The sequence below is a fragment of the Bos grunniens genome, chromosome 19 (assembly GCF_055505025.1).
Source record: "Bos grunniens cultivar Pamir isolate PY7600 chromosome 19, Bosgru_T2T1.0, whole genome shotgun sequence".
NCBI lineage: Eukaryota > Metazoa > Chordata > Mammalia > Artiodactyla > Bovidae > Bos > Bos grunniens.
The window spans coordinates 19,321,985-19,342,080 of NC_141183.1; the positions used below are offsets into that span (position 1 = coordinate 19,321,985).

Consider the following 20,096-nt stretch of genomic DNA (forward strand, 5'->3'; position numbering starts at 1 on the left):
GGGGAACTGTCCAGCAAAGCTTTCTTTGCTGGGTTTCTAGGGAGAGCATCAGAGGATCACCAGCTGGGGACTGAACAGCAGGTGTGAGATTACTAGGTGGGTCTACTTTTAGTGGTCGCTGGCCCACCTAACACCTCGCTGCCGCGCCCATTGTACGAGGCAGGTCACCTCACCACCACGACCCCACCCCACCCCCTCACAGAGTCTCAGCCTGTTTCTTCAGGCCAAGAGAAAGGAAGTAGCCTTCCCTTCCTCAGTACCCTGCCAAATCCTCACTTCTCACTGAGGACTGACCGTGTCCCAAGCTGATTGAAAATAAGGACTCCTCTCTTCAGGAGAATGTCACAGTCAGTCCACGGGGCCTCCCTCGGGGACAACCTCTCCCAACCCATGGATCTGAATTTCGTGGTCTGGAATAACCACGATGGGTCTGCAACCAAGTCACCAGACGACTTCCACAGACCTGGCTAGGAGCTCCACCCTCGGTTCACCTCATTCCGCCACATTTGACCTTGGCACTGACTTTGATGAGCCCAAACTTTGACAAAGGCATCCATGGACCTTGGATAGGGACCAGGTAAGTGCCTCCCTTCAGGCTGTAGAAAATGGTGGGGTTGGGATGGCAAAAAGGGCTGTAAGTGATGAGGATGAGGGGCTTGCGGGGTGGACCAATCTGATGTCCTCTCAAGACGTCCTGGAGCTCTGCTCAGTCCCCCAGAGTCCATGCCTCTGATTATCTCCATCCAGCCCAGGGGCATGGCAAAGGGAAGGGAGCCTCTCTCTTGTCTTATTTCCCAGTGCCTGGCACTGGAACCTTCAGATGAACTGAACTGACCCGAGTCCAAACTGGAATAAAATGAGCGAGAAGAGCCATCACTTCTTCCTGGAAAATCTTTAAAACAAGAGAAATGTGACGTTGAGCAGATTTGGGGGGAACATCTGCCAAATTCAATCAAGGTGACAAGAATGATCAACAGCAGTGGTGTGAGGAGGAAGGACCAGAGGCCCATCTGCTCTGATGCTGCCTGGGTGACTTTTGGGCTGCGAGGGGCTGGTACCTGCAGAACAGCTGGGTAGATTCTCCTCCTAAGCCAGATATTCCCATGTCATCTACCATCTCCTTGCCTCCCACCTAGCTAGCTGCTGGTTCTTTCTGGCCCCGAAAGAGGTGCTCTCTGGCTGCCTCCTTCACTTGGCTGCCTCTCGGCTTCTGGGACAGGCAGAGGGCTAGGTGCCTGAGCCCTCTGGGCTGTGCAGAGAAGGCAGGGCCTACATTTGGCGTTCATTCATTGCCATGCACCACAGGAAACAGCCCAGTCTGGACCAGGCCTTGGGACACATGCCACCAGCTGGGAGACTGAGCATCAACGTGGAGCACTGGGAGGCGTCCCCAGGCCCCTTTACCAGGACCTCTCTGCTTCTACTGGCATGAAGGCCAAGGGTGGCAGGAGGGAGCCCAGGGCTTGGCAGCAGGCAGAACACCAGTGGAGAGGCCTGGAGGAATTCGTCCACCTCTCCACCCAGCTTCTCCATCTGTAAGAGGGAAAGAGAAATAATAAACAGCGCCTTCCTCAGAGGGGCTTGCAGAGCTCAGAGAGAGATGTGTGTGAAGCCCCGGGCACAGGAACCTGAACAGAGCGGGTATCCGCTCATTGGTTGTTCTTTCTTTCTTTTTTTTTGACTGAGTGGTGTGACATATGGGATCAAACCCATGACCCCTGCCTTGGGAGTGCAGAGTCTTAACCACTGAATCACCAGGGAAGTCCCGTCATGGGTTATTCTTTTTACTGGGAAGCCACTTTACCTCTCTGTCAAATGGGGGGTGGGGGGGTGCTGCTGTAAGGATTAAGTGTGACCACCAGGTGAAGGCCCGCAGGGCAGTGCCTGGAGCAGATTCTTCAGCAAACAGGATTCCCTTTCTCCCTCTGCCAGGGCTGGGCACGTGCAGGCTCGTGGTGAGACCCAGGAAATGGCTGTGGAATTGCTGGGTATGCCACCTCTCTGACCTGGTCTCTGGGTTGCTATTGTTCGAATCCCAAGCAGGAAATCCCCAGGCTGGCGGCCACGGAACCGGCATTCTCCCTTTACAGATGAGGTCACAGAAGCCCAGAGAGGGACAGGCACTTGTCCCACGTCCCACAACCAGGCTGGTTCCAAGGGGCCTGGGACACGGTTTCCTCCCTCTCTGCAGTGTCCACAAAACCCCCTTTCTGTCTGCTTTCAAACCTCTATTCATCCTTGCCGATCTGAACTCATCTTTCAGCCCAGGAACAGGTGACCAGCTCCAGCAACACCCTCACTCCCCAAGAGCAGAGACTGCCCTGCTGGGGGGTGAGGGGAGGGCCACGGCGGGGGCCGAGAATGCGGCTGCTCTGGCCCGGGGGCCTGGGCCGGGCTGTCAACAGAGGAGCCAGTGTGCCCAGACATTGGGGCTTTGTGAGCTCAGAGCACCGTGTGGGGACGTTGTTTGTGTTGACCTGAGATTGTTTCAGGTTGACGGAGGGGCAGCGTCTTAGCATCCAGGTGCCAGTTCTTTAGAGCCAGTTGCAGTCTTGAGGAGATGGTGGCTGGGTTGCCCTAGCCTGGGACAAGAAGGGGAAGGGGCTGCTTGAGCTGGTTCCCCTGGGGGTGGAGAGGATGGCTACAGAGGAAGAGTGAGTGAACCCCCGAGGGAGGGCACCAGGACAGAGGGAGGAGAAAGCAAGCACCCGTGCAGCTTGGGGCCTGAGCAGAGGGGTCTGGCCAGAGTGAGGATGGACAGAGGCAGGACAGGTGCATCCAGAGGTTGGGGCGGACCTGCCAGGAGGCTGGGTGCTCCAAGAACCCAGTCATCAAAGGCTAGTCCACGAAGGAAGATCCAGGAGAATCGGAGGGGCCAGGAGGGACTTGGGAGGCCTTGGGGACTGGCCAGTGGGGTTGGGTGGGGTGGGCCGGACTCACAGCTGTCCAGATGTAGGTGAGAGATAACTCTGTTTACCAGGCACCCAGCGGGAGCAGGGCAGGGGGGGTGGACGGGGCTCCCAGGGCCCGTGGGGCGGGCAGATTAGGAGGCGGGGGCATGAGTCAGGGGTTTGGGAGCTGCCCCCGGGGCGCGGGAGCCGGGACCTATTGCGGGCTGGAGCAGGTGTGAGCTCATCTGGGCGCAGAGGCCACTGGCAGCTGCAGAAGCTCGCCGAGGGACCCTCAAGGCTTGTGAGCAGGTGAGAAGGGCAGGGAGGGGCTGGGGTGGTCCTGAGGCTCCTGTCCTGAAGGTTTCTGCAGGTGCCCAACCTGAATCTGGGCCCAAGTGGGCATGGGTGCTGGCCCCCCAAGGGGTGCCAGTGGTGGGGTGAGAATGTTACCATGTGTGTTTTTACCCTTCAGGGCACAGGCCCATTGGCACCTACAGCCAGGAAGAGTGGGGCGGCAGGTGTTAGGGGAAAAAAGGCTGGCACGTGGCAGCAGAGGTGTGTGAGTGTGTATGTGGAGGGGCGAACCTGATTCCCCTCCAGGTGTAGGTCCTTGTCAGGCTCCTATTTACCAGCCCCTTGAATCACACAGGCTAGGGTCTCCCAGCCGCCCAGCCCCCTCTTTCCTCCATGTATGGGGATCCCCAAGCCACTCTGTCTCCTGCCTAGGAGGAAAATTGTCAGCTGACGCTGCTCATTTTGAAACATTTCCAGGGACTCTAGCCAAGGAGACCTGGCGCTGTCCCCATCTTCGGGGGTGTTGAGAGGGAAAGGAGGAGTCCCCCATCACCTGAAGGTCTCCAAACACAGGTTAATTCTATAGGAACTGAAGGAAAATCAGAAGGGAATGAAGACAGCAAGTCTGCCTTTCATCTCTAGGAGCAGAGCTAATGATAGCAAGCATTCAAAGAGAGCTCTTTATGTGCCAGGCACTACTCTTTTTTCATTTTAACTTTTTATTTTACATTGGGATATATCTGATTAACAATATTGTGACAGTTTCAAGCGAACAGCAAAGGGACGCAGCCATACATATACATGTATCCATTTCCCTCCAAGTTCCCTTCCCATCCAGGCTGGCCAGGCACTATTCTGAGTGCTTTATCTGCATGAACTTTCTTAATGCTGCAACAGGTCTATGGGGTAGATAGCATTATGGCGGTGGTGATTTAGTCGCTAGGTCATGTCCTACTCTTGTGATCCCATGGACTGTAGCCTGCCAGGCTCCTCTGTCCATGGGACTCTCCAGGCAAGAATACTGGAGTGGGTTGCCATTTCCTTCTCCAGAGGATCTTCCCACCCAGGAATTGAACCCAGGTCTCCTGCATTGCAGGCAGATTCTCTACCAACTGAGCTATGAGGTAGCATTATGATTACCCCCATTTTATAGATGAGAAAACTGAGGCACAGAGAGGTTGAGTTACTTGCCCAAGGTCACACAGTGAGTGGCAGGGCTGGGATTTGAACCCAGGCAGCCTGACTGCAGAACCCATACTCTTAGTCACAAATACTAAACCAGTTAATAGATGTTTTATATTCTGGGAGGCAATTAAGCACCATGGTTAGAGCGGTAGCTGGAGCAAGATAGGCCAGGGTTTAATGCTCCCTCTGCTATCTACCTGCTAGGGAACCAGGGCAGGTAAGCCTCTCTGAACCTCAGCTTTCTCATCTGTAAAGTGTGGCTAATGACACTACCCACTTCAGAGTGGTTTGTGGATCATCAGAGATAAGACAGCGCAGCTATGTATGGTGTCGGGGTGATTACACAAAGGTGGTGTCCTGTGCTTCCAGGGAGCCTTCCCCGTCATCTGGTACTCCCCCTCCCAGTCTCTTCCAGCTGTGTTCCACCTCCTAGGCCCCAGATGCCCTGCTCCCCTTTATCTGCCTGGCCCTGGCTGGTGGGCCGGCCAGGTGCTTGGTGTACTTCCAGACACAAGTCAGCCATCGGGGTCCAGGCTCTTATCAGTGCTCGCAGAGCAAGGCCTGCAGCTGGGGAGTGGCTGGGCCTGGAGCAGGCAGCAATCTGGGTCATGGGTGCACCTCTAAGGCCCCAGAGGAGCTCAAGACACCTACGTTCTCCCCTCTTCTCTCTCACTGATGGCTCAGGACCCCAGCAGGAGGGCTTCCCATTGTACAGATGGGGTGACTGAGCCCTAGAGAGAGTCTGGGAGCCGCCAGTCAGTGGCAGAGAGGCAGCCTGGATGTTTCTGGGTGCTCTGGCTCTGGGGGGACCCTCTCCCCTCTCAGACGGGAAACTAAGACCACAGTGCCTGCCCGAGGAGGGCGGTGTTTAGTACCTCAGGGTCGACAAGGTGGAAGCGGCTAGAGATCTGAGGCCCAGGTGGCGACAAGACCAGAGATGGAAGAGAGAGGTTAAAGATGGGAGAAGAGGAAGGAGAAGGGGACAGGGAAAGGCAGAAGAGGGAGAGAAAAAAGGTGCATGAGGACTTCCCTGATAATCCAGTGGCTAAGACTCTGTGCTCCCAGTGTAGGGGGGCCCTGGTTTGATCCCTGGTCAGGGAACTAGAACTCACATGCCGCAACTAAGACCCAGTGCAGCCAAATAAATAAATAAATATTTTTAAAATAACAATAATAATAAAACATAATTCGAAAAAAAAAAAGGTTTTCTCTGCAATACCAGAGACCTCAAATGCCAAGTCCCCTGCAGTAGGGACACCCCATCCTCAGACTTTAGAATTTCCCACCATGGCCATCATTTGCCCTACAACCACCCCAAGGCAGGGACCCTTGCCTTCCTCAGTTTGGGCCAGGGGCTCACTCATGTCCTTTCTCTATCTCTAAGGACTGCAGGACTATCCATTCCTCAGAAACAGATCTCTGTGTACAGTTCTTTCTGTACATACTCCCTGTCCTGTTCCCTTCCACAGTGCCCAGCCTTCTCTGGCATGGTCTTCTGTCTGCCTCTTGCCACCATTCCTAACACCTGGACTAGCCCTTCCCATCTCTCAGCCCTTCAAATCCCACCAGTGCTCTGGGGCAAGCGCCAGTGTCCCCTCCTTCAGGGACACTCTGCCTTCTACCCCGTCAGCAAGTCCTACTCTCCCTCCTGCAACAAACATCCTTGGCAACCAGCACAGTCTGCTCACTGCTTGCTTTTGTTTGGGGCACGTGTTTTCTCCTGAACCTCTTCACCTGTCACGTGTTCCTGGCTGGTCTCCCCAGCCAGGGCTGTGAGCTTCTGGAGAGCTGAACAGTGTCTTGTTCATCTCAGCTTCCCAGGCTCTATGCCAGGCGTGGAGGGGCACAGTTGTCAATCTGACTCAAATCTGTGTCACTACAACACGCTATGCAGCCTGCCGTGGGTGAAGGGGAGAAGGATGTCCCTCCACGCCCAGTCTGGGCCATAGCAGGGCACCTCTGTGTTCTCTTGGGCTGATCCTCACATTCCTGGGGTGGGTGTCCTTCCTTTCCACTAGAGACACAACTGAGAAAACGGAGGTGCAGGACTCCATGGCCTCCTGGCCTCCTAGTCATCCTGGCTCCCCAGCCCCAGAGCCCCAAGCCTGCGAGAAGGAGCCATTCTTCCACTCTTTCAACACGCTTTTTAAAAAAAAAATTTATTATAATTGCTTTACCACGTTGCATTAATTTCTGATTTACAGCAAAGTGAATCAGTTATATGTATACATATAGCCTCTCTCTTTTAAATTCCCTTCCCATTTAGGTCACCTCAGATCATCGAGTAGAGTCCGCTGTGCAATACAATAGGTTCTCAGTAGTTATCTATTTTATACACAGTGATCAACAGGTATTTATTGAGTGCCTACTATATGGCAACCACTCTGCTAGGAGTGGTGGATCTGGTGGGGATTGAGACGTGCAGGATCTCAGTGCTCATGTGGCTTCCCTTTTAGAAGCATCCTCAGACCATACATGGGCTTCCCTCGTGGCTTAGACAGTAAAGAACTCACCTGCAATGCAAGAGACCTGAGTTGGGAAGATCCCCTGGAGGAGGGACTGGCTACCCACTCCAGTCTTCTTGCCTAGAGAACTCTATGGACAGAGGAAACTGGTGGGATACAGTCCATGAGGTCGCAAAGAGAATAACATGACTAAATGACTAATACTCACTCAGACCATATATACACAAATGAATCAAGAAACCAGAAAATGACAGACTGCGTTAGTGATTGTTGTCAGGAAGGTCAGGAAGGGACTCTGAAGAGCTGGTGTGTGAGCTGAGGGGTGGGAAGGGCTGAAGTCGGGGGAGGGACATCCATGACATGGACAAAGCAGGTGCAAGGGCCCTGGGGCAGGAAAGGGCTTGGTAAGCAGGCCAGTGGGATAGGTGGTGAGAGAGCAAGAGAGATGGAGGTCAAGATGGAGTAGGGAAGAGAAGCAAGGCTGCATCATTCAGGGCCTGTGAGCCACTCCTAAGGATACCGCAGCCCTATGCCCAGCAGGAAGCAGCCATTTCTGGGAGAAGACGGTGTTTTGTGGAGACTCTCAGCTAAGCTCCCTGAAAGAGGGACGGGTCATCTCCTGAAGTTAGCTGATTCCTGGGGAGGGGCAGAAAAGGAAGTCAGGTGAGGACTGGTGGATGGAGGAAGGAGCTTATTTGAAGAACAACCCCCGTCCTCCCAAACACCCTGAGATTGATGCCAGCCAAGTTTCACCTTCCCTGCACTTCACTGTCTGCGGCCCCTGCACACCTGCCCTCACTCCTGCAAACCCAGCTCCTCCCTCCCCTCAACCTCCCACTTAACTTCTTTCCTCTGACCCTCCCTTATCTCCTAACACTTGGGATCCCACTTCGATCAAATGCAGCCCCCTGGGGGGGTCCCCTTGGGGGACCAAGGGGAGACCCCAGGTTGCCCCATGCCTCACCCAGCCTGTACCTTCCCCCCAATCCACCACAGGAACTCCGAGTGTGGGTTATGCTGGGGGCTCAGATCACTGCAGACAATTGAACAATCAGGACAGCGCCATGGGGGATCCGGAGGTGAGTCTTTGGTGGTGTCTGCAGGGCTCCTACCTGGGGGCTCTGGGAACCCAGCCCTGGACTCCCACCTTCAGAGCCCCCTGCAGCCCAGCCCTGATGGCAGCTTCTCACAGGAGTATGAAGATCAACTGGAGGAGACTCTAGAGCAAAAGGAATATGAAGACCATGATTCCGTCAGTATCCCAATGGAAGAGGCAGAAGGTGACACAATTCAGGAAGAGGAGGCAGAAGGTGAGCCCATCTCCAGCTCTCCTGTTGGGATGAGCTGCTGAACTCTCTGAACCCTATCACTGACAGGTGGGGAGTTTGTATTTGCCTTCTTTCCCCTCTCCACCAGCCCAGCCCCAGGGCCAGTTCTCCCACAATCCTGGCTGATTGAAGGATAAACAGAGTTTTGTTTGAAATGATCACAGGAGGTGACTAGGGGCAGTGGGAGGGCAGGACCAGTCACCCATTACTGTGCCCCGTAGATTTGTGAGCGGGCAGTCAGCCTTGTCTGGAACGAGGACATGAGCCCCCATGCCATTTGTGCCCATCCAGCTTCCGGGCCAGGTGCTGGGCCTGTTCTGAGAACATTGTTCTGTTTGGAAGTCCAGAAGTCCTGAAAATGGGGGGCTGCGGGGATCCTCAGGGCAGAGAGACCTGAGGAAACCTTCCTGGGCTTGTCCAAGGTCTTGGTTGGGGAGCCCTGGAAGGGGACCTGTTTACTGTCAACTGGACTTAAGTGCTGGCAATTGATACAGGAGATAAGAGGCCCCTCTGGGAAATGAGGGCTAAAGGGTGTGGGGGCCAGTATAAAGGCAGCCCCCACCCTGGCTCCCAGAGCTCTGCTTGGAAGTGGTGAGAAGCTGCTGGGCCAGTGAGATTGTTGAGGCAGGTGGGAAAAAAAGGGAATGTGGTCCCAGAAGGTAGCAGGAGGGGGAAGAGAACTGCTGTTTAGGACTCCCCAGTCCCCTTGGAGATGACCCTCCTGTCAGCGCGGGGGGATGAGCCCCAGGGGTCCTCCACAGGGCTCAGATGGCGAGTGACAGTGCCAGTCTGGGCCAGGAACAGGCGTGGGGCAGGGTCCCAGCCAGGGGCAACGAGAAGGAGAGAGGCGTCATCCTGTGTGGTCTCTGCATCTCATGGGGATGGGGCAGGAGGGTCGTGGGGGGATTGTCTGGGGGCATCGCTAACTGGCTTTGGGGTTTTCAGCTCGGGTCACCCAGCTGACAGACACGGACTACCACACCACATCGCAACACCCAGAAACCCACAAGGTGAGCACCCCAGCCTCCCCCAACCTTCTTTCCTGAGCTGCCCTTGGGACCCATCATTCTACCAGGGGAGGGGAGGAACGGAGGGAGAGCTACAGCTTTGGGATGCGGAGACTCCACGAACAGAGAAGGAACGGGCATCCTGGGAAATAGGTAGAAGAGGACATCTCCCGGTGAGCGGGGAGACCTGGGCCTCCTTGCACTCATGGGGAGCTCGCTGGACAGAGGTAAACTGACCACTGGAGGTCTGAGCCCCCAGGTCCGCTGGCCCGGGCCGGGCTGTCAGGTGCCCCCTGGAGAAGCACAGAATTACATGCATGCTCTCCTCCACCCAGATTTCCCTCCCCAGGCCCCCCATGTCATTGCTGGGCACCAGACTGTGTAGCCAGTTAGGAAATTGGGTCTGCCCTCAGCTAGGCCCCTGAGAGTGGGCCCCTGGCCTCATGGAAACCCAAGGGCACGCCGAGCCCACGCAGAAATCTTAGAGGCAAGAGACGGACCCAGCGGGTCCCAAGGCTTTCCTCTCCTCTCCCAAGCCCACTCTAGCACCCCTTTTGAGTATCTTCAAATGCCTCTGAAATGGGGGGAAGAGCCTGGTCAGGAAGTTGGGGAACAGAGGCAGAGGTGGGGGACCCTCAAGCATCTCCCCACGTGTCACATCTTACTCTACACCCCCAGGTTGTAGCCCCTGACGGTCCCCTCTGAGCTCAGCCTCTGTCCTGAGTGCCCCAGGACCCTGGGCCTCTGACAAATACCCCTCAGGGCCTGCCAAGTGCCCACTGTGCCCTGGGCTTCCAGTTCCCCCCTACAGCCCTGCCCTGGGCCTGAGGAACTAATTCAAGCCTGTGGGGCCGCAGGTGTGCGTGCAACTGCGGGAACTGGTGATGGATGAAAAGAACCAAGAGATACAATGGATGGAAACAGCACGCTGGGTGGGGCTGGAGGAGAACCTGGGCAAAGATGGGATCTGGGGCCGCCCCCACCTGCCTTACCTCAACTTCTGGAGCCTCTTGGAGCTTCAGAAAGCCTTCGCCAAGGGTGGGTGAACCCTCTGCAGCTCTGCATGTAAAGCCTGCTGGGGGGAGGGGGGCGGGGCAGGGCCAGCCACCTCACCCCTCCACTGCCTGCAGGTACTGTCCTTCTGGATCTGCCGGGGAAATCCCTGGCTGAAGTGGCCAACCAGTTGCTGGACAGGTTTACCTTCGAGGGGCAGATCCAGCCAGACGACCAAGACAATCTGCTCCGGGTCCTGCTGCTAAAACACAGGTGCCCCTGCCTGCTGGGCCCTGGACCCCACACCCACAGGGCCTATCTCCCCAGCCCACCTGCCCCAAGCTCTCTGCGGGAGCCCCTCCCCACCAGGCTGGGTCCCACTTTTCTTGCACCATGGCTCCTGCCTCCGACACCTTTCAGGCAGTGACCATGTCTCCATGCTCAGTTTTGGGGGCCACTGGTCCCCAGGGGGACAGACTCTTAAAGTCCCTCCCTCTATCCATTCTTCTGGCTCTACCTAGTCAGTTCAGACTGAGGCCACCCGCTTACAACCACAACATCCTTCGGAGGAGGCCGATTCTCCTTCCACCCCTAGGTCTCTCTAGTCTGACGCTAGTGAGTCCCAGTCTCCACTCTGCTAACAGCCCGGCCTGAGCAGCCTACTCAGCCCATGTCCACTGTGTGCCCTGCAGCCACGCCAGCGACATGGAGGCCCTGGGGGGTGTGAAGCCTGTGGTTGTGACACATTCTGGGGACGCTTCAGAGCCTCTGCTCCCACAGCATCCGTCACTGGAGACAGAGCTCTTCTGTGAACAGGTGAGGCTGTGCCGAGGCCATGTGAGGAGAGTCGGAAGGCCCTCAACCTGAATGTGGTTCTAAATGAGAGCGGGTGGGGGAAAGGGGGTGGGACACTCGGGTGTCCAGGGTCCGCAGTGGCCGAGGACTCTACTCACCACCTCCTCCCAACAGGGAGAGGGTAGCACAAGAGGGCACGCACCTGAAATTCTGGGAAAGAGTCCCCAGGACTGGGAGGCCACCCTGGTGCTTGTGGGTAAGTGGCCAGTGGGCTCCTTCCCTCATCCCTGCATACTACCTGCTTCCACCTCCTGCCCCTCCATAAGCCTGAACCTCACCAGCACTGCCCCATGCCCCCCACCTCCCCCACGGGCCTCAGCACCCCATTTCGTCCACCTGCCAGGCTGTGCCAGGTTCCTAAAGCGGCCAGTGCTGGGCTTTGTGAGGCTAAAGGAGCCGATGGAGCCGGAGCCAAAGCCAGAGGGGTCAGAGGAGCCGGCAGTGCCTGTGCGCTTTCTCATTGTGTTGCTGGGACCCGAGGGCCCCAACATCAACTACACCCAGCTGGGCAGAGCTGCCGCCACCCTCATGTCGGAGAGGGTGAGGAGGGGCCAGTGAGGGCCGGGGGAGCCGGGGGCCCTGGGTGGCAGGGGAGGTGTGGCTTACTTTAACATCACTAGTTTGGCCCGTTCCGTTGGATCTATCCTGTCTGCTCAGGGGGGTCCAGGCCCGTGTTCTGGCCTAGCCCTGCCTGATCAGGCCTGGTTTAGTCTGGCCCTCTCTGTCTTGCTTCTACCTGGTTACGGCTGGCCTGGTCTGCTCTTGTTCCATCTGGTCTGCTACAAGCCACTTGGTTCACTTTAGTTCTTTCTGCTTTCCCCACTGAGGGCCCTGTCTACCCTTTCTCAGTAGAGAGTGGATGGGTGGAAGGACAGGGCAGGAAAAGCAGATCTCAGCTGGCAGGAGCTGGGTGAAAGGATTCTGATCCCCAGAGGCCTTGGCTGTGGACTCCTGTGGACCTGAATCCAGCAGGTCCTAGTGGCTCTGACCTTCTCTCCTGCCCTCAGGTGTTCTGGAATGACGCATACCTAGCCCAGAGCAAGGAGACGCTGATCCAGTCCCTGGAGGGCTTTCTTGACTGCAGTCTGGTGCTGCCTCCCTTGGATGCCCCCTCTGAGAAGGCCCTGCTCAGTCTGGTGCCTGTGCAGAAAGAGCTGCTGAGAAGACGCTACCTGCCCAGCCCTGCCAAGCCCGACCCCAGTATCTTCAAGGACCTAGGTACCTGCCCTGCCCTGCCCAGCCCAAGTTTTTTTGAGCCCCCAGACCCCCAGCATGGCCCTGTGAGCCCCTGGCTCCCCTCTCCCTGTCCTCATCCCTCCCAGCCTCCCAGATGACCCCATTCCCATCAGGCATCTCCTCCTCGATTCCCCTCTCCCCTCACCTCCCCCTTCAATCCTCTGTGACATGGTCTCCACTACAGATGTGAAGAAAGGTCCAGGGGACACCCCAGAAGACCCTCTGCAACGGACAGGCAAGCTCTTCGGGGGACTGGTGCGTGACATCCGGCGCCGCTACCCCCGCTACCTGAGTGACATCACAGATGCCTTGAGCCCCCAGGTCCTGTCTGCCATCATCTTCATCTACTTTGCCGCCCTGACCCCCGCCATCACCTTCGGCGGCCTCCTGGGTCAGTGTCTCCATGTGTCCCACTAACCCTCACCTCTGACCCTCTGGCCTACGTATCAGCCCTGATTTTGCCCCGATCTGACACCCTGGACCCCTATGTCAGCTTACCCGTGAAATGATCTTGACCTTGACCACACCTCCACCCACAGGAGACAAGACCGAGAATATGATAGGGGTGTCGGAACTGCTCCTCTCCACTGCGTTGCAGGGCATCATCTTCTCCCTGCTGGGGGCTCAGCCCCTGCTCGTGTTGGGCTTCTCAGGACCCCTGCTTGTGTTTGAGGAAGCCTTCTACTCGGTAACTGTATTCTGGCCCCACTGTGACCCTGTAACTGGCCCCCAGCCCCACCTGCTTAACACATGGTGCCTGGGCCCATGTGTCTGACCCCAGCTCCCTCTGACCACCCTACAGTTCTGCCAGACTAACAACCTGGAGTACATTGTGGGCCGTGTGTGGATTGGCTTCTGGCTCATCCTGCTGGTGGTGCTGGTGGTGGCCTTCGAGGGCAGCTTTCTGGTCCGCTTCATCTCCCGCTACACCCAGGAGATTTTCTCCTTCCTCATCTCCCTCATCTTCATCTATGAGACCTTCTACAAGCTGGTCACGGTGAGGGCTGCAGGAGTGTTAGAGGCGTGAGCGTCTGTGTGTGTGTGTGTGACTGTGCACAAGCTATGTGACTGTGGGTGTCATTGCACTAGTGTCTATTTGGCATTTATGTGGCCATGTTTTCACGGAATGTGACTGTGACCACATCCATGTTGACACCAGCTGTCTGTGGGCTGGTATTCTCACCATGACTGTGCATGAGAGGGCCCTTCTGCATGCAACGGCCCATGTGTATAATCACAGACAGTGACTAATGGGCTTCCCTGGTGGCTCAGATGGTCAAGAATTTGCCTGCAATGCAGGAAACCCAGGTTTGATTCCTGGGTTGGGAAGATCCCCTGGAGAAGGGAATGGCCACCCACTCCAGTATTCTTACCTAGAGAATTCCATGGACAGAGGAGCCTGGTGGGTTACAGTCCATAGGGTCACAAAGAGCTGGCCACGACTTAGCACTTTCACGTGTGTGAGACTGAATGTTGGAGCGAGTAGGCATGGCATGGTAGCAGAGGTCCTGGGGGCTCTGGAGCCCCACCCTGCCGCTCCCTCTCCTGCTATCGCCCTTAAGAACCATAGGGCCTGCAGAGCACGTGCCCCGCCTCCTCAGCTCTGTCACCTTGAACTATGCCTACTTCTGGGTCTCCATTTTATATGGAGGAAGGGCGAACACTTTACGTCTACCCCTGATTCTGCTGGTTGATGGGTATTTCAGTTTTCAAGTCTTTGGAGCCCAAGTCTTTTTAGAAACTTCCTTGGCACTTGTTTCCTGCCCTCCAGCCTTCTCATGGTTCCCAGGCCCTGCTTGCATGTACACACACACACACACACACACACACACACACACAGACGACTCATTTCCTCCATGGTCTGTCCCACCCAAGCCTAGATTGGTCCTCAGTCCTGAAAACCAAGCTGTGGAATCCCATTGCCTCTCTGTTTCCATGACAACTGAGGAATAAGATAGGTAGATGGATGATGGATTGGTGAATGGATGCTGAATAGAGAGATAAATGGTGAATACAGAGATGCATGGGATGGATGATGGATAGATAAATGATGGTTGGAGAATGGATGGATGGGAAGGAACAGGATGCCTTGGTTTTCTGCTGCAGATCTTCCAGGATCATCCACTGCAGAAGAACTATGACCACGATGTGCTGACAACACCCAAACCTCAGGCCGCCCTGCCCAACACAGCCCTCCTCTCTCTTGTGCTCATGGCTGGTACCTTCTTCCTCGCCATGATGCTGCGCAAGTTCAAGAACAGCTCCTACTTCCCTGGCAAGGTCAGCACACCCTCCCCACCTGTCCTTGCTTTTACTGCCTCATCCAACTCCAAGGCACTCGCCTCAGCTTTCCCAGTGCCATCATTTCCCCTTCTTACCCTAGATTTCCATTTCCAATTCCAAGCTCTGCTGGCCCCCTCATCACGTAGGATTTTACCCTTGAGACAATCCCTTTCTCAGCACATCCAGGCTGAGGACCCAAGTGGGGAGCCAAGGATAGTTCTTTGAAGGGGGTGGAGAAGCTGTGGGGCCAGGGTGCAGCTGGGCCAGGGGGACAAGAAAGGAGGCAGGTATGTAGAGGCACAGGACAGGTCATTAGATGTTGATGGACCCCCTGAGAAGAGTGGGTGCCTCCTGGTGAAGATGGGGCAGGAGTGGGGCCACGTGGAAGGTGGGAGGTGGGACGCCACTGGGCACTGACCGCTGGCCCCTCCACCTGCCCTCAGCTGCGACGATTCATTGGGGACTTCGGGGTTCCTATCTCTATCCTGATCATGGTCATGGTGGATGCCCTCATCCAGGACACCTACACCCAGGTGACCCTCTCTCCCCACCCCGCCACTTTATTTTGTTCCCCCAGCATGCCCCCTCCCCCAAACCGCTTTCCCACGCCTGAAGCCAGCTAGAACTACCCCTCCCCTATCCCTGCCTCCCCTGGGAGCCCCGTGTTCTTCCCACAGCCCCTCAGGACCCCTCTGGCTGCAGCAAGGGCCTGGGTCAGGTGGCCTCCTTTTACTTCTTAATCCAGGGTGATAGGAAAGGATCTGCTTTGGAGCCCAGGCTGTCCTGACTTTGAATCTCAGTTTTGCCGCCAAATAGCTGTGCGATGCAGAGCCAGCTACATAACTTCTCTGATCCTGTTTCCTCATCCATAAAGTAGGGAATGAGAAAATGTATGTAAAGGGCCTAGTACAGTTATGGAGTACAAAGTAGATGCTCAATATAAGTAAGTTCCCAAGTGCCCAGGACCCTGGCTCCTTCGGTCCCCACCTTTCCCCATCCTCCTACCCCCAAGTGTTCTCACCAGCATTCTCATCCCACAGAAACTCAGTGTACCTGAAGGCCTCTCTGTATCTAACCCCACGGAGCGAGACTGGCTTATCCACCCACTAGGCATACATGTCGAATTTCCCATCTGGATGATGTTTGCTTCTGCCCTGCCTGCCCTGCTGGTCTTTATTCTCATCTTCCTTGAGTCCCAGATCACCACGTAAGAGCCAGGGTGGGATGGGGCCTGGGAGGGTCGGAGGCAGAGAAAGGGACAAGCTCCAAGCAGACAAGGGACTAAGCGCTCAGAGGAATGATGGGTGGGCAGGGGCAGGTCCAGATTTTGTGGGACCTGACATGACATTATTTGAGGGGTGCTTTTTAAGAAAAAGAATATAAAATGAAAACTGTAAAATTAGGTGCTGGATCTTGGAAAGGGCCTGCACTGGTGAGGTTTTCTGAAGTGTACGCTTCTTCAGTTTCTGAGTAGAACTGCTGGCGGGTGTTTGTGGCGATGAGGAAGACCTTTCTGCTCTTAGAGTCTCTACTGTCAAGACGGGGTGGGGGTTGAGGGGTGGAGCATGGAACTCCAAGGGAGAAGGGCAACGAAGGACAAACTAAAGCAGAGGGACCCAAGTCTGGGGAAGAAAAGAGGGGTGAAGGGCGGTTGGGGTGAAGGAGAGCCCTGCTTACTCCCCACCTTCCACACCCCCAGGCTGATCATCAGTAAACCGGAGCGCAAGATGGTCAAGGGCTCTGGCTTCCACCTGGACCTGCTGCTGATCATAGGCATGGGTGGGGTGGGTGCCATCTTTGGGATGCCCTGGCTCAGCGCCACTACGGTGCGCACTGTCACCCATGCCAATGCCCTCACTGTCATGAGCAAGGACAGCACTCCAGGGGCTGTATCCCAGATTCAGGGAGTCAAGGAACAGCGGATCAGTGGACTTCTGGTCGCTGTGCTCGTGGGTGAGTGAAGACTGGCCACACTCTCCAAACTTTCCACCACCCTGCTGGCTCTGCCCCTTAGCATCCAGTGTCCCTCCAGTCCTGGCCCTGCAGCCAGGTCTCCCCAAACACCCACTGCCCATATCTTCCTAGAGTCAATTATTCACATGAGGGAATTCTGGAGGAAATACCCCAGGCACTGAGATGGGCATTTGTGCAGGGCATGTGGGGGGACCACTTGCTAGAAACTTCTCTAGACAAGACCCTGCAGTCAGAGCTTCTCCAACAGTTCAATGACCTGTGATTCCAGCCCTGACTGGCTGCTGACCAGGCATCCCATCTCATCTCTGGGCCTCAAGTTTCTCTGTCTGCACCAAGAGAGGGTTCATTAGATGCCCGAGGTCTCCCCAGCTCAGCCACTCTGTGACTGATACAAAAAGCAGGGCTCCTGGAGCAGGGGATGGTTGAGGTGAAGACAGAGGGTCAGGGGTCTGAGTTCTGGAGCAGCCCAGAGTCCAACGGGCTCCGTGTGTGGGCAGCGCCATGGTCACTGTTGGAGAGGCCAGGGAAGCTTCCTGAAGGAGGCGAAGTTGATGTTAGCTGGAGGAGACCTGGGATTTGGGTAGGTGGAGGGTGATGGAGGCATTCTGGACTGGGGTAGGAGGAAAGGTGGGCTTCTCTGACCTCCGTAACTCCCTCGATTAAAGGAGTAGGCTATGACTCAGGCAGGCAGGAGTTTGTCTCCCTGCTCTGCACTTAGTAGCTGTGTAGCCTTAGGTAAGTTGCTTCCCCTCTCTGCGTCTGTTTCCTCACCTGTAAAATGGGGATAACATCTATCAATAGGATCTAGGGAGTTCCCTGGCCATCGAGTGATTAGGACTCGGCACTCTCATGGCTGTGGGCTCAGGCTCAAGTCCCTGGTAGAGGAACTGAGATTTCACAAGCCATGTGGCATGGCCAAAAAAAAAAAAAGAGGATCCACAGAAGGAGTTCCATATAATCCCTGTGATTTCGTTCCTCAGCCCCTGCTGGTGCCGATCCTTGATCCTTGGGGGCTAAGAGCGCGTGGTTCTCCCCGCAGGCGTGTCCATCCTCATGGGACCCGTCCTCCGCCACATCCCCCTGGCGGTGCTCTTCGGCATCTTCCTCTACATGGGGGTCACATCCCTCAGTGGCATCCAGTTGTTTGACCGCGTCTTGCTTTTGTTGAAGCCGCGCAAGTACTACCCAGAAGTGCCCTACGCCAGGAGGGTACGCGGCTGTCTTGGATGCCCAGGTTGGGGTGGGGTGGGGTGGGGGGTCTGGGTGCCCAGGCCGGGCAGGCGATGACCCCAGCCTCTGCCCGCAGGTGAAAACCTGGCGCATGCACTTGTTCACGATCACCCAGATTGTCTGCCTGGTGGTGCTGTGGGTAGTGAGGAGCATCAAACAAATCTCACTGGCCCTCCCCTTCGTCCTCATCCTCACGGTGCCCCTACGCCGCTTCCTGCTACCATTCATTTTCCGGGACATGGAGCTCAAGCTTGTGAGTCTCTGCTTCCAAGCCTGTCTTCCTCACGCATTTCCTCTGACCAGAGGGCACAACTCCAGGCAGAGGGCAGAGAGGGGTCATCAGTGGCACTGGGAGAATGTGGGAGGGGGAGGGGTCTAGGAACTAAGGAAGGCAGAAGAACGCCGTGATCAAGGCCTGGGTATCCTGCCTGCCTCCTCATCCCAGCCCTGCCATGTCCTGGGGGGTGACCTGGAGCAAGTGGCCTCATTGCTCTGTACCTCAGGCATCCTCCCCTGGAAAGAGAGGAACAGTGACAGGGCTGGTGAGAGGGCTAGGAGGCTCACGGGATGCGTTGCTTGTGGGTTGTCCTGACCACTGAGCAGTTAGCCCTTGGTCTTCCAAACCATCTGGCCAGTCACTCCTCCCAGAATGCTTCCACGACGTGACACAGGTCACTGCGGCACTGCCCACATGAAGGGGTCTCCTGCCTGCCTTCTGGAGGCCCTCCCCCACCAGGGACCAGATTCCCGGGCGTTCCTAACCCTGAGGAAACTCCTCATTTAGACCATCCCTAGGGGATGAAAGGACAGGATGGGAGACTTGACCCAGGTTCAGGGAGAGACAGGCTCTGCTGACTCCAGAAGCGCCTCCGTGCAGTGGGGAGGGCTCACGTGGCCCCTCAGCCGCTCACCCTCTGTCCTTCCTTCTTCCCACAGCTGGATGCTGATGATGTCAAACTGAACTTGGATGAGCAGAATGGTCAGGATGAATACGATGAGGTGGCCATGCCTGTGTGAGGGGAGAGCCTGGGCCCCAGAGCCCCCTCCACCATTGCACTTCCCCGTTCTCCCAAGAAAAGCAGAAGTTCCTGGGCACCTCATGGACTCCCAGGTGCCCGGTGGGCAGCAGTTGAAGTCCCGGGGACATGGGTCGGGGAAGGAAGGGGTGTCTAGGAAGCTTTGCATGAAGGGTAGACTGGCTTTTCTGGATGGAAATGACCAGTGGGGCCCAAAGTAGAGGATTCGCTGTGCAGCCCCTCCTGGGCCACACTGCTACCTGAGGGTCCTGGCCTGGAAGACTGAAATCTAAGTCCTACCTCCTCAAGGCACAGACAGCGGCAGTAACAAGGTGGGAGTTGGTGGGGGGTGGGGGGGGATTCAAAATCCTGCTTGCTATATAACCCTGGGGAAGTCCCTGGACCTCTACAGCCTCTGCTTCCTTATCTGTAAAGTGGGTATATTGATAATCCTACCCACATTACAGGATGGTCTCTGAGCACCAAAGATAAATGTGAAAAAAGGGCTCTGTATAATCTGAACAGACTATTAGACAATAGTCATCACTCTTCAAGCCTGCCCAAGGTTACCCAGCTCCTGAGCCATGCAGCTGGAATTTGACCTCTGAGACCAGAGTCTACTTCAGTCAGCCACCTTTCCAGGCTTAGAGATGTGCCTGCTGGTCCCTCTCTTCCCCTTCTCCGCTCGTACTGGGACCCTCTTCCTCTGGGCGGAGGAGGTATCTTGGTAACAGCAAGGATCAGGTGAGGATAAAGTCAGGGCTGGGACTCAGGACTCCTGAGTGCTTGCTCTCTCTCCCATGCTCTCATTCATTCACTCATTCATTCATTCCACAAACATATACCAAAGGCCCTGGACCCTGTGGCCACAGAGGTTACTGAGACAAGACCTTGCCCTGGGGTTGGGGGTGGGGGCAGTGTACAGTCTTCTTGATTTGGAGGCAGGTGGGAAGAGGACGAGAAGATAGGGAGGAGATGGGAAAGGGGAGAGAGGGAGGTTTGTAATTTATACCTTGTATATTCTCAGAGCTTTCATTGTACTTCACCTACGCACATGTACACGCATACACACATACCCTGATTAAAGGCCCGCTGTCCTCAACTCCACTTGAACCAAATCTTGGAGAGAATCCCAATTCGACCAACTGGGGTAGGAGACAGTGGTAGCTGCAGAATATGGGCAAAATCTTTTTTTTTTTTTTTTACAAAAGAAAAATATAAAAAGAGTTGAAAGAACTGGAAGCAGTGAGAGATGGTTGAAACTGGGGATCCGGGTGTGACAGAAAAGACAGGAGGCTGAGAGAGGACTCTCGGGTACCTCTTGAAGGCTGACAGCTGC

At 55.8% G+C, this 20,096-nt stretch overlaps 1 protein-coding gene across 1 annotated transcript; it reads left to right on the forward strand.

Moving 5' to 3' along the window:
• The first annotated feature begins 8,710 nt into the window (after positions 1-8,710).
• Positions 8,711-19,859, forward strand: SLC4A1 (solute carrier family 4 member 1 (Diego blood group)). The gene is made up of 18 exons (XM_086357390.1): positions 8,711-8,791; positions 9,109-9,173; positions 10,028-10,208; positions 10,301-10,436; positions 10,856-10,979; positions 11,133-11,214; positions 11,362-11,558; positions 12,026-12,236; positions 12,439-12,645; positions 12,794-12,942; positions 13,057-13,251; positions 14,361-14,534; positions 14,981-15,070; positions 15,578-15,744; positions 16,237-16,490; positions 17,551-17,720; positions 17,818-17,994; positions 18,678-19,859. The coding sequence occupies exons 3-18, from the start codon at positions 10,055-10,057 to the stop codon at positions 18,756-18,758; spliced, it is 2,568 nt and encodes an 855-aa protein (XP_086213516.1). The 5' UTR covers positions 8,711-8,791; positions 9,109-9,173; positions 10,028-10,054; the 3' UTR covers positions 18,759-19,859.
• Positions 19,860-20,096: the final 237 nt, after the last annotated feature.